General features: G+C 44.4%; 1 protein-coding gene and 1 long non-coding RNA gene across 3 annotated transcripts in view; one reads left to right on the forward strand and one right to left on the reverse strand.

Annotated features, from left to right (window-relative positions):
* Positions 1-3,997: 3,997 nt before the first annotated feature.
* LOC144239449 (uncharacterized) lies at positions 3,998-7,123 on the reverse strand. 2 transcript variants are annotated; one of them, XR_013337432.1, is made up of 3 exons: positions 6,769-7,123; positions 4,972-5,121; positions 3,998-4,151 (listed from the first exon to the last, which is right to left on the reverse strand). It is a non-coding gene; the product is annotated as an uncharacterized LOC144239449 (long non-coding RNA). The 2 variants fall into 2 exon arrangements; XR_013337431.1 differs by lacking the exon at positions 4,972-5,121.
* Positions 7,124-7,322: 199 nt separating this feature from the next.
* The window catches only part of BUB1 (BUB1 mitotic checkpoint serine/threonine kinase), a 46,634-nt gene continuing 40,069 nt past the window's right edge, over positions 7,323-13,887 (forward strand). The window contains exons 1-3 of the mRNA XM_077773485.1: positions 7,323-7,405; positions 12,265-12,324; positions 12,846-12,984. Of these exons, the coding sequence (XP_077629611.1) occupies positions 7,380-7,405; positions 12,265-12,324; positions 12,846-12,984 (225 nt within the window). The 5' untranslated portion in view covers positions 7,323-7,379. The remainder of the gene's footprint in view (positions 7,406-12,264; positions 12,325-12,845; positions 12,985-13,887) is intronic.

A 13,887-nucleotide genomic window follows, 5' to 3' on the forward strand; every position in this document is an offset into this window, starting at 1 on the left:
TGTGGGGGTTTTTTGCTGTTCTTTCTCTCTCTCTCTCTCTCTCTCTCTCTCTCTCTCTCTCTCTCTCTCCCCCCCTCCATACTTGCACACACACTCTCTCTAAAAATAAATAAATTTTAAAAAAGGATTGCAAATTGAAGTATTTAGAGGTAAAAGCACAACTTTCTCTAGATATCAAGGAAAAAACTATGTAAAAATTATATAAACACACATGTGTATATGTAGGTACTTACACACACAAAGAGAGAGAGAGGAGGGGAGGGAGAAGACATAAAATGTTGTCCCCCTAGAGTATAATGCTGAGCAAAATAAGTCAGAGAAAAATAAATATTGTATGATCTCACTCATATGTGGAATTTAAGAAACAAGTGAGCAAAGGGAAAAAAAGAGACAGAGAAACCAAAAAGCAGACTCTTAACTATAAAGAACAAACTGATGGTTTCCAGAGGGGAGGTGCGTAGGGAGGTGGGGGAAACGGGGAATGAGGACTAAAGAGCATATCAGGATGAAAAAAAAAATAGGGCACCCTCGGACTGTCTACACGAACCAAGACTTCCTCAGTTATAAGTAATAAATCCCAATTTGAACCCTCTTCAGCAAAATGGAATGCATTCATTCACAAAATTTAAGGAAGGCTTGGACATCCTAACTGGGGAAGGGCAGGATCAGAAACAGCTGGCACCAGCTACTCCAAGTCCACCAGCGTTCTCTTCTCCTTCTTCCTCTCCCCGCCTCCCCCTCCACTGCAGCCCACTCCACAGGGCAGCTGAGTCCTTATCAGGCAGAAGAAGGCTGAGGCAAGAGCCAGGGTCCCCACAGCTGGGCCTCAGAGGGAAATGAAGGAACCCAGTGGCACAGCCCTCTCAGATGCCCTGGTCCACAGTGGACTGGGGATGGCATCTGGGGTTGTGCCCGGGGGCTGCCCTCTAGCCCTAGACCCTCCATGCAAGACGGAGGCCATACATTGCTGCTGACCGTACTTCGCGCTGCCCCCAGACCCTTGGCCCTTGTTTGAGAGGTGGGCCCTCAGCTAGAACATTTCAAGAGCATTCCCACATGTGGTGGCTCCTTGGTTCTTGACAGAGCCATGTTTCCTTTAGTTCTTCTACAGAGGAGTGACTATAATGTTAGCCAACTTGCCTAAGGGCACGCTGCTCTCCCCGGCAGAGGACCCAGGGATCATAGACGTACCCTATGTCACATTACTCAGGCAGCACTCACCCCGGGGCCTCGGGGAACTTTATGGACACTGCTTTTATGGACACCCGGGGCAAGAACTTTACAATCCAGGGTTCAGGGGAGGCACGGACTGTTCTCAGGGGACTTCAGTTTGTTTTACAGAAATCATGGAACCATAAAGTGTCAGTACCGGGGGCACCTTGGATCTTGTCCAGACAGTCCAATCTTTTTAGACGAGGACCCTGCAGGGCATGGCTTCTAATGGCCTAGTCTGGCCACTTTGCTAAGGTTTGAGGAGGGAAATGGAAAGCTGCTTTATAGTGTCCCCCATGCAGTACCCCATAGAAGTCCCCAGTCTGAGGACTTCAGGAAATCCAGTAACGGTAACAGCTCAGATTTACCTGGCCCTTGTCTCACCTACCTATGCAGAACCTTGACTCCTTCATAAGCCCCTTCCTCCTATGTTGCCTATGTTCTGGGAACATTGAGGAGTCTCTCCCATGTGACCAGGAGCGTGCTGCCTCCCCCATGGGACACTCTCTGACCCCACATGGAGCCCCAGAGTGGTGTGTGGAGAAGGGACCCAGGTGACATGGGTTCCCTGTAGGTCCCAAGCACAGCCTGCAATGGGGAAACTGGCAGCTTTTACTTACTGCTTCTCCTGCCTCGGGAGCTAGACATGTGTCCAGGAGTAGGGAAGAGACGAGACAGAGCCACCGCCCTGTCCTCAGGAGTGCCCTCCCTTCTCAAGACCCATGGCTTCATTACAGGCTCCCCTCTGATGAGCCTGCCTCCTTTTCCCCCAGGATGAAGTCTGCAAACAGACTCAGTGGGCTTACCACAGGCTTCACCGCCTTGCCAGGCCCAGTAGTGCATGCTGGGAGTGCCCACAGCAGGCAGTCTGACATCAGGGGCTCTGGGCTTGATTCCCATGGATCCTCACTTTTGGAAGCAATCAAGCTGTAAACCATCATGGTGCCTTTCCCTGGCTCCCCAGAGCAAGACCAGCCAGTTTTGAGGCCAAGGTGGATTTGTCCTATCCCTCCTGCAAGAGACAAATTCCTGGTCCAAGGCAGGGAGAGCTTCCCTCTGTGAAGTCCATGGATCCCACTCTGAGGATTTTCTCTGTATGTTGCCAAGCAAAGGATGGCCAGATGCACTACTGATTAGAAAGCAAGTGAGGAACAATGTGTAAAATCTGCCATCATTTGTATACTAGGAGGAATGTGTATATTGTACATTTACATTTTCAAAAAGAAATAAGGATAAACCAAAAGCTAATTAGATGTTGTAGATGTTGCCTGTAGAAGGAGGGAGGGAATGGAGGTGGAAGGTAAACCTCGCTGAATACACCTTGTTTTATAATTTTGGCTTTGGAACTTGGTAAATTTTTACATAACTTGAAAATATTAAATCTAGGGGCGCCTGGGTGGCTCAGTCAGTTAAACATCTGACTCTTGATTTCGGCTCAAGTCATGATCTCACAGTCGATGAGACAGAGTCCCACATTGGGCTCTGCACTGACAGCGTGAAGCCTGCTTGGAGTCTCTCTCTCTCCTCTCTCTCTCTCTCTCCACCCATCCTCCACTCACATGCTCTCTCTTTCTCTCTCAAAATAAATAAACATTATTAAAAAACATTAAATCTAACAGGAAAAAAAAAACAGTCCCTAAAAATCAAAAAGCAAACTGAAACAAATGTATGCAATTCCATTGTGGCGTAACCACAAGAGCAAAATTATTTCAGACCTTAAATTCATTACTTTGACTGTAGAGCCCACTAGGAATATAGCCCAATAAAGGCAAAAGAACTACAGTTGAGCCTTAAACAACACAGGGGTTAGTGACGTAGTGCATCGACATGCAAAAGCAAAGGGACTGCAAAGATACAAGGATACAAGATGACAGTACAAGGGTGACAGTAAGAACAGTGACCTCAACAGTAGCAGGCCAGGCAGAAAGCTTCATGGGATAGAAATATAACTTAGGTAAATGCTACAAAGGCTGAGTAGCCACTTCAAGTTAATGTGCGTTTAGTAACAGTACCTTCCTCCGTACACCAGGCATTATCAATTCAGGGAGATTACATCCACCAACCCAAACCTAACATTCAAAGTCTCATGTTCTGGGGCGCCTGGGTGGCTTAGTCAGTTAAGCATCTGACTTCGGTTCAGGTCATGATCTCATGGTTCCTGGGTTTCAGCCCCACATCGGGTTCTGGGCTGACAGTCAGCTCAGAGCCTGGAGCCTGCTTTGGAGTCTGTGTCTCCCTCTCTCTCTGCCCCTCCCCAGCTCATTCTCTCTATCTCTCTCTCAAAAAAAATATGATAAAACTGTAATTGTAAGCTTCCTGAGTTCTGTGAGTCATTCTAATGAATTATCAAGCCTGGAGAAGGTTGTAGGAACCCCTGAATTTGTAGCCAGTCAGTCAGAAGTGTGGCTGGCATCTGAAGTAACAGTAGTAGTATAGTGTTTTAAGGTTTCTGGATCCAATTCCAACATGGCAAGGGGGGATCACTCCCCCCAACTTCTACCACAACACCAAGCACTTTCCAGACACCAGCAGGGCATCCAGCAGGGCATCAGAAAATTCAACTTAATTCTTAACACTATCTACCCAGATGTGGCATCAGGTTCCAGAGGTTAAAGGTTCAGTCCTACAAGACTGTACTCTACACCCACTTCAGGTACCAGCCACAAGCCCCAGGTTGTTACCCATGCTTCTAACCAACCAGCTACAGATTGCAGGTTCCAACCACCTCCTCCTTGGGCTTGATTAATTTGCTAGAGCAGCTCACAGAACTCAAGGAAACATTAACTTACATTTACCAGTTTATTAAAGGATATGAATCAACAGCCAGATGAAGGGATACAGAGAGCAAGGTCCCAAACAAAGGAGCTTCTGTCCTCATGGAGCTTGGTGTCATTTGGCTGCACGTGGAAGCAGTCTGGTTCCCCAAGTGTGGATGCTCTCTGAAAAACAAAAAGGACCAAAAAGCTTGCCCTCTTGGGTTTATATGGAGGCTTCATTGCATAGTCTTGATTGACTAAGTCTTTAGTCATTGACTCTCAACCTTCAGCGCCTCCCCTCTCCTGAGGTTGGGGCTTATGGGTGATGGTGGGGTGGACTGAAAGTTCCAACCCTCCAATCACATAGTTGGCCTTCACAACCAGCTCCCATCCTTAGGTGGTTTCCAAAAGCCACAGCATTAACATAACAAAAGATACCTTTAATATCCTCCTCATTTTCTCAATGAAACTGCAAAGGTTTTGTGAACTGAAAGCCAGAAACTGCAGAGGAAGACCAAACATATATGAGAAGTACATATATATATGTGTGTGTGTGTGTGTGTGTGCATACAAGTATATATGTATACATGTGTGTATATATGTGTATACATGTATGTGTGTGTACATATATATATATTTGACCACAGAGGCCTTAATATCCCATAGTCCCTTAAAACACTCGTCAGTTTTCTGTAACTATTCTAATTATAAATCTCCAATCTTATATGATGTTTCAGCAACACATCTAATACCGCTACTCTAAATTGCTCTAGATTCCCAGGAGAAGGAAGATATATGTGTCTCTGTGCTATATGCATATGTCAAAGAGGCAAAACCTGGAGAAAAATAATCATTTTTTCTTTTCTAAATAGAACACTAACTTTGATATCATGTGACAAGCCAAGAGAGTTCAGGAATTAAGTGAAAAACCTTATGAGATTATAGGATAGCAGAAGTCGGAGAAACAGGAAGACAAGGAGGCAGATTGCTTTTTTCATCTTACAGATCAGGAAACTGGGAGCCAGATGAAGAATGTGAGTCATTTGCCCATTGGCTGCTCCTTGGGAAAGTTGAGGTTGGAGCTTATCCTGTGGTGTGGCCTGGCGTCCTTCCTCCAGTAAGTATGGAGATTATTGTTTGAAATAACAAGTCACTGAAAACCCAAATACAAATACTTTAACTATCAGTCTTCCTAAAAATTTAGAGAACCTTACTAATATAGTTAGTAATTTAATATTGAAATTATCAGAGTTTTAAAGAAAGAGAAAGTTGTAACTGCACATGTCTGCCCCTGAAGTGGGAAATGTGTACTTTACACATAACCAGACCTCCTGCTCCCAAAAGGACCAATTACTGTCATGATCAAGTACAAACTCCTTAATCTAGCATTCAAGATTTAATATCAAATTATCAAACTAGCCTTTCAAAAAGAATCTCCACTACTCATAAAAAGGAGTCCTCAAGGATGATCCTTTTTTTTTTAATGTTTTATTTCTGAGAGATAGAGACAGCGTGAGCAGGGGAGGGCCACAGAGAGAGGGAGATACAGAATCTGAAGCAGGCTCCAGGCTCTGAGCTAGCTGTCAGCACAGAGACTGACACGGGGCTCGAACCCACGAACTGTGAGATCATGACCTGAGCCAAAGTTGGATGCTTAACCAACTGAGCCACCCAGGCGCCCCAAGGATGATCCTTTAATAACCCTGGTCTACACCAAGAATGACCTCCTCCAGGATCTCCCCCAATCCTGCCTCCTTTTGCCCCTCCTGCCCCTTTTATTGGTTTTGAAGTTTGTTCCCACCTCACCCTCACCCTACCCCAACTAGGCTGTGGGCCACACCTGAGTGGAGGAAGGGCCCCTGACCATGTAGCCTGTGCTCTCCACTAACACCCTGGCCCTCCTTTGCTGAGCTATAGCTAATGTGGCAGTTTAGGGGGATTTGGGCAATTTGTGAGGCCCTCAGAGCTCTTGTTTATTCTTTGTAATAGAATCTCTCTGGGCAGATTGCCACTGTGGAAGGCAAAAGTCTAACCCAACAAAAACCCTATACCTTGTGTGCAGGTGCCATGAGAAACTACCAAAGTCACTTTTTAAAAAAATGCTACTATAGTGAAGGAGAGATCCACCCCTCTTCAAGGCCCAGTTCAAGTCCCACCTTCCCTATGAAGACAGAAAGGTCCATTTCCCCCTCCCTCCTCTGGAACCCCTACCAGATCATCTGAACCCTAATATGGTACTTAATACATGTGTATGCCACCTTTAAATGGTTTTCTATGACTGCGTCTTCATCTCCCAGACAAAGCCACTAGTTTTCCTAAGGATCTGTTTGGGTTAGACAAGGTTGCAATTGGGTATAAATCCAATGGCACCTGGTATGTGATGATGGCTGCTCAATCAACATTTCCTAATTGATGACTGGGCCACTATCAGACGCAGCTGAAAAGCTGCATATGTGCAACAATCTATTAATTCCTGTGATGGTTAGCAGAATCTAACATAGGTCTAAAGTTCCCAGAATGAGCACCCTCTGTGCTCACAAATGCCACAAATCGGATTCTTGTGTACATCCAAGTTGGTCAAAACCATCGAAGGAATTCTGGACGGTGAGAGCATCCAAAAGCTGCTATTTTTTTTTAAGGTATTTAACTTAAGGGCTCTAAAGAGCAAACATCCACAGTTTCTGTAAAAGGAAAGTAATCACATGAATAGCTCTCTGTATTTTACTTGCATTGTCAAGTGGTTTTTGAAACAACCTGGAGAGGTAGAATGGGACGTACTATAAATCAGCATATTACGTACTTCTTCTTAGACATCTGGCTCCTTTACAAAGAGGTCTTGAGTCCCCGGAGCTCCTATTTCCACAGATGTTGAAAGTTTCCTGGTTGGCAGTCTATAATCTATCCAAACTCTTCCGTTCTCATTATAATTACCATTCGGATGCAGGAAGAGTCCGCAGAACCTAGCCCTCCCACGCTCTGGGGCACCCCATCAGTTAAATCAAGCCCAGTGGTCTCCAAGGGTACTAACCCATCATCTTCATATGCCATATATAATCTATTAAAACAGCTCTGAAGTGCCTACCGATGTGCCCTCACATTGCAGTTTCCTAAGCAAAAATCCTAGGGCTGTGCGGCATCGCAAAACTCCACCCACATTGCGGGCTCGGAGCTTTCGGTTCAATCCGGAAGAGCGGGGAAGTGGAAGGAACTCGAGGCGTTCGGGAGGGAGGCGGGATAACGGTCTCCGGGCAACGGCCCCGGCGATTGGCCATCCCGTCTAGAGCCCAGACCAATGGACAGGCCTCTTGCAAACGCTTGTAGCGCCGAGTGCGGCTGCGCGGGAGATTCAAATCGTCGGCGGTTCCTCGCTGGAGGCGCCGCTGTGTTGCTGCTGGTCCGTGTCCTCTCGCCATGGATAGCCCCGAAAATGTCTTTCAGTAAGTGTTGGTCTGGTGGGATGGGGGCGAGGCGGGGGCCCAGTCCCGGGCTGCGGGCCGAGGAGTGGGCTGCGACACCTAAGATTCGGGGTCTGAAGTTCCTCGGCCCGCAGGCCACAGTCCTGCCTCCTTTTGCCCCTCCCGCCCCTTTCCTGGGCTGTGGTTTGTCACCTCCCTGCCCTCACTCCCACCCAGCTAGGCTGTGGGTCACACTCGTGGTCCTGGAAAGGACCCGGACGGTGTAACTGGAGCTGTCCGCAGAGACCCGGGTCCTTTTCCTCAGAGCTGCGGCCCCGGTGGCACTTGGGGGGAGGTGGGGGGTTGGCCAGCTTGTGAGGCCCTGGGAGCTCTCAGTGACTCTTCGTAAGGAATCCGCTCTGGGCAGATGGCCGCTGTGGGAGAAAAACGTCTAACCGTCTAACCCAACGAAAACCCTAAACCCTGCGTGTAGGTTTCAGGAGAAACTTTCAAAGACACTTAATTTAAAACATTCTACTCCAGGAGGGGGAGAACTTAAAATAGCTCTTACCCATAATCTCACAGTCAATTTGAAAAAAAGTCTTTGAAAAACATTACTTAAAACAAAATAAAAGAGCTATGTTTGTTGTCATTTATGTCAACCTGCTAACATTTTTTTTTAAATTCCCGCACCTTTGCTTTCTGACTTTGGTGATGTATATAGATTGTTTCAAAAGCATTTTAAAACAGTTCAGTCATATGTGCCAGGAAGTAAAACTGGTTAGTTTTATCAGCACCAGAACAATTTACTCTCAAGGGGATCAGAAGACCTAGATCATTGACTAAAACCAGTATATAAATCTACTTTTTTTTTTTACCCACTTTATGAGAGACAGAGAGAGAGCAGGACCCTGTGAGCTGGGAGGGGAATAGGAAAGCCGATTTAGGATCTGAAGCAGGCTTTGTGCTGACAGCAAAGAGCCCAATGTGGGACTCGCACCCATGAACTACAAGATCATGACCTGAGCTGAAGTCAGATGCTTAACCCACTGAGCCATCCAGGCACCCCCAGAGCAGAAATCTACTTTAAGACATTTTCCTTAGCCTTCAATCTGTTATTAGCCAGCAAACTATTTCACTTCTAGAAGCTTGTTTTCCTCATTTTAAAAGGGAAATTGGGGATTTCTGACCTTATTTTGACTACGTAAAGACCAATTTGCTCCAGAAAACCGGATATTGTTAGTATTACTTTATAGTGTATTTTAGGCCATTTTACTAGGGAAATGTGGTTGGTATTGGAATGTGAAATGTTTGTTTGGGGCAGGCTGTTATTAACGTATATGGCAGAAACATGCTCATCTCTGAGGCATGCAGAGATTAAAATTTAGAAGTAATTTTTAAAAATAAGTAGTTTTTTAAAAAGATTTAGAGGGGCATCTGGGTGGTTCGGTTGGTTTATCTTAATGATAAAATGGAAGTATGTAAAACTGAAGAGAAGAATATTTGAGGCAAAGGGAACAGCAAATGCAAAGAAGACAAGCTTGTCTCCTTCAGGGAACAAAAATACTTTTTATAGAGGTGCCTGGGTGGCTCAGTTGGTTAAGCATCCGGCTCTTGACTACCGCTCAGGTCTTGATCTCAGTTTCGTGGGTTCATCAGGCTCAGTGCTGACAATGTGGAACCTGCTTGGGATTCTCTGTCTTCCTCTCTGCTCCATCCCCACTTGAGCTGTCTCTTTCTCAAAACGAATAAACTTAAAAAAAAAAAAAAGATTTAGAAAAGTATTCACTGAGATGTATTATATCTGTCTACCCTCCCACCCCCATATGTAACCATTTTCCTAGTTTATTTTTCAAATGCTTCTTGTTGCAGATATATTTAAATTACAATAATACATTAGTATATCTGTATATGCATATGTGTATGTGCTTGGGTGTTTATGTATACGTGTGTACATTTCCTGTATTTCACATAAAATGTAGCAGAGCATATATTCACTCCTTCTTTTGTTTAACAATATCCTTGGAAGGGTGCCTGGGTGGCGCAGTCCGTTGAGCGTCTGACTTCTGCTCAGATCATGATCTCATTCATGGGTTCGAGCCCTGCATCAGGCTCTATGCTGCTGGCTCAGAGCCTGGAGAGAGCAGCCTGAATCAGATTCTGTGTCTCCCTCTTTCTCTGCCCTTCCCTTTCTCATGCTTTGTCTCTCTCACAAAATAAATAAACGTTAAAAAGAAATTTTTTTTAATATCCTTGGAGATCTCTATCAGTATATAGAGAGCTCTTTCTCAACCTATTTTACAATTGCATATTTAATCTACCATAATTGATCTAAAAAGTCCCCCACTGATGGATACTTGGGTTGTTTTTGAGTCTTTTGGTAAATAGTGCTGCAGTGAAAAACCTTGTACCTGTGGCATCTTGCACATACACCGATGTATCTGTTTTCTAGATTCCAAGTAATGGATTTGCTACATCAAAAGTAAACCCGTCTGTAACTTTGGCAGATATTACCAGTTCCTTTGGCAGGGATCAAGAGCACTCCCACCTGCAAGCAAGTCCCATTGCTTCATCTATAAATACACATCTATAAAATTGCACATTTTTTTAGTTTTGCCAACTAGTTTTTCTCATCTGGTAGGTGAGAAATTGTATCTGAGTGAGGTGACTTTCTTTTATGAGAATGTTTGAATATTTTCCTGTGGAATGCCTTTAATTTTTTTATTGTTTTTCCCTCAATTTCTTTTTTTAAATATAATTTATTGTCAAATTGACTTCCATACAACACCCAGTGCTCATCCCAACAAGTGCCCTCCTCCACGCCCATCACCCACTCCCCCCTCTCCCCTCAAGTAACCCTCAGTTTGTTCTCTGTATTTAATAGTCTCTTATGGTTTGCCTCCCTCCCTCTCTAATTATTTTCCCCCTACCACTCCCCCATGGTCCTCTGTTAAGTTTCTCCTGATCCACATATGAGTAAAAACATAGGGTATCTATCTTTCTCTGACTGACTTATTTCACTCAGCATAATACCTTCCAGTTCCATTCACGTTGCGGCAAATGGCATGATTTCATTCTTTCTCATTGCTATGTAGTATTCCATTGAATATAGAAACCACATCTTCTTTATCCATTTCTCAGTTGATGGACATTTAGGCTCTTTCCATGTTTTGGCTATTGTTGAAAGTGCTGCTATGAACATTGGGGTACATGTGCCCCTATGCATCAGCACCCTATATCCCTTGGGTAAATCCCTAGCACTGCTATTGCTGGGTCATAGGGGAGTTCTATTGTTAATTTTTTGAGGAACCTCCACACTGTTTTCCAGAGGGGCTGCACCAGTTTACATTCCCACCAACAGTGTAGGAGAGTGCCCGTTTCTCCACATCCTCACCAGTGTCTGTTGTTTCCTGAATTGTTAATTTTAGCCACTCTGACCGGCGTGAGGTGGTGTCTCAGTGTGGTTTTGATTTGTGTTTCCCTGATGATGAGGGACACTGAGCATCATTTCATGTGTCTGTTGGCCATCTGGATGTCTTATTTTTCCCCCTAATTTTTAGAAGCTCTGTTTTGTTATCCCAGTTTATCATTTCTCTTTTGGTTCTATTTAATATTTTATTTGCATGTAGAAGCTTTTTATTTATATACAGTTTACTTTATCTAGCTTTTCTTTTGTGGCTTCTAGATTTTGAGTCCTAAAAAACATTGATTTCATTGGTATACTGAAATGATAGCTTGAGGAAAGTATTGCTTTCAAATCCTTTTTTCCAAAAATCGTGTAATTTCTCCAACAGAAAACCTGAGACTCTTTCTTAGCTTGACTCTCACTCACACCCAGCAAGTCTCATTGTCTTTCTCCAAAACACCCCAGATCCACACTTGCACTGTTCCTACCCTGGTCCAGCTCACCACCCACTGGGACAGTAGTAGCTTCCTTCCTAACTGGTTTCCCACTTCTGTTCCATTCCACCCACCTTGGCTTGGACCAGCAGAATGGACATTTTAAAATGCAAATTACATTTTGTCACCCCACCCTTCTAGCTCAGCTGCTTGGCTGGCTCTCTGGCTCTCATATCTAGCTAGTGTCATTCTCTCCGAGAATGGCCTTCCCTGACCACTCTAAAAATTCTAACTCTTGTCACACTCTTACCTCATGTCCCATTTTGTTTGGTTTTGTTTTTTTTTCCGAAGTGCTAATGTCACCTGACTTTATTTTAGGTATTTGTTTGTTTACCCCCCAAGCGCCTAAGTTCCCTTAGAGAACATTGCTTTGCCCAGCTGATTTTTTTCTTTTAAGCTGTGGTTGGGTATGCGAAGTAGCAGCAAGCAGAGTTCTCTGGGAGCTATAGTCACTGATATACAAATGTTGCCATTACATGTTCTTCCTCAGGGATGCTGTGTTGGTTGAGGCCCAGAAAGCACACTGTATCTGGAAACCTGGTTGGTCATACCCTATACTCCTATGCCCACTCACAGGCTCCCTTCCGGTCTCCATCTAGCCAAGTCTCCACCAAGCTCCTGGGCGCAAGAGGAGGGGGTCCCACCATTAGAGGAATAGCAAACTTCTGGACTCTGCCCTTCAGGATGGTAGTGACATGAGGCATCCATGACAGGAGGAGACTTTTAGGGCCTAAGCATAGAGTCTGGGACCCTCTTCCAACCATCTCTTTCATAAGGGCTAACTTCAGGGTCTTGGGTTTTGCTTTCTTCTGGAAAAACACTGCGTCCAAGTTTTGTGACAACTTCCAAGTGAATAATCTTTTAATTTTTAATACAGCATTTGAACTGATATTTAAGATTTCAATTTTGAGGTTTGTAAATGATACACATAAAATAAAATATATCTTTTGCTTTTAGGAATTATCCCTAATAAGTCATGTGCATATTTTTCTCTGTTCTAGAATGTTTGAAGCCCATATGCAGAGCTACAAGGGGGATGACCCACTCGGTGAATGGGAAAGGTTAGCGTATTTTTTATTTTTTTCCTTTAAACAAACTATGTGCCGGGGCACCTGGGCAGCTCAATTGGCTGAGCTACTGACTATTGATTTTGGCTCAGGTCATGATCCCAGGGTCGTGGGATTGACTGAGCCCCACATCAGCCTCTACGCTGAGCGCAGATCTTGCCTAAAGAGTCCCTCTTTCTCTGGGGCACCTGAGCAGCTCAGTTGGTTAAGCATCTGACTCTTGATTTTGGCTCAAGTCGTGATCTCATAGTTGTGAGACTGAACCCCTCATGGGGCTCCGTGCTGAGTGTGGAGCCTGCTTGAGATTCTCTTTCCCTCTCCCTGTCTCTGTCTCTCTTGCTCTCGCTCTCTCTTTTTCTCTCTTTCTCCCTCTCTCCCCTTCTGCCCTGCACACGCACGCTCGCTCACGCACTCTCTGTCTCAAAAAAAAGTCCCTCTCCCCAGCTCATGCTCGCTCCTTCTCTCAAACAAACTATATGCTGCCCTAAAAATTAATATTATCCATATTTTTCTAGTTACATGCGGTGGGTAGAAGAGAACTTTCCTGAGAATAAGAACTACTTGACAACTTTATTAGAACATTTAATGAAAGAATTTTTAGATAAGAAGAAATACCACAATGATCCAAGATTCATCAATTATTGTTTAAAATTTGTAAGTATACTTTCAGATGTATAATCAAATCTGTAATCATATTGTATTTTTTTTTTCCCCAGATTCTAAGATCATTTTAGACTGTCTTATTTTAATTCCTCTGCTTCCAGTCGTAAATTTTTAAAAGTTGTATGGCCAGAGACTTGTATTTTAGAACATTTTGGCTTTTGTATTATGGAGTCAGTCATTTAATTTGAAGACCTTCCTCTGTCTATCAAGTCAGTAAGTGTTATGACATGGGATAGAAACCACTAAATTAAAAGGTCTGTTGGATGAGAGGTGTGTTTGGAGAGGGAAGGATAAGCGGGCACTGCCAGGTACTCAGAGGGTCCCTGGGAGTAAATGAAATTCATTGTGAAAAATTAAGAAAATATTAACTCTCAGGAACTAAATTTAGTACTGGTACTGCCGTAGGAACAGGCTGCCTCCCGTTAGGCTTTAAACGGTTGTGTCTTTACAGTCTGAAATAAAGGCTTTGTGGGCACAGGTTCTAGTAATCATGTTGGATAGAGTTAAAATAGATTGTTCACTAAATTACAAGATAGTAGGATTAGAGGCACCCTGTGGCATTTGGGCAAGCTCAGAGTAAGACAACTGTAACACAGCGTGAGTCCTTATGGAAGCCACTATCCTGGGAAACAGTGCGGGTAAGAAAAGGGATGAGCTTAATTTTTAGGTTTGCTGTCAGAGGCCACACAAGCCTGCCCTACACAGTGTATCCTGAAGCCTCTATGGAGAGCAAACATTGGGGGCGCCTGGGTGGCTCAGGCGGTTAAGCGTCTGACTTCGGCTCAAGTCATGATCTCGCAGTTCTTAAGTTCAAGCCCCCCCATCGGACTCTGTGCTGACAGCCTGGAGCCTGCTTTGGATTCTGTGTCTCCCTCTCTCTCTGCTCCTCTCCCA

This window comes from Crocuta crocuta, unplaced genomic scaffold (assembly GCF_008692635.1).
Source record: "Crocuta crocuta isolate KB4526 unplaced genomic scaffold, BGI_CrCroc_1.0 scaffold67, whole genome shotgun sequence".
Lineage (NCBI taxonomy): Eukaryota > Metazoa > Chordata > Mammalia > Carnivora > Hyaenidae > Crocuta > Crocuta crocuta.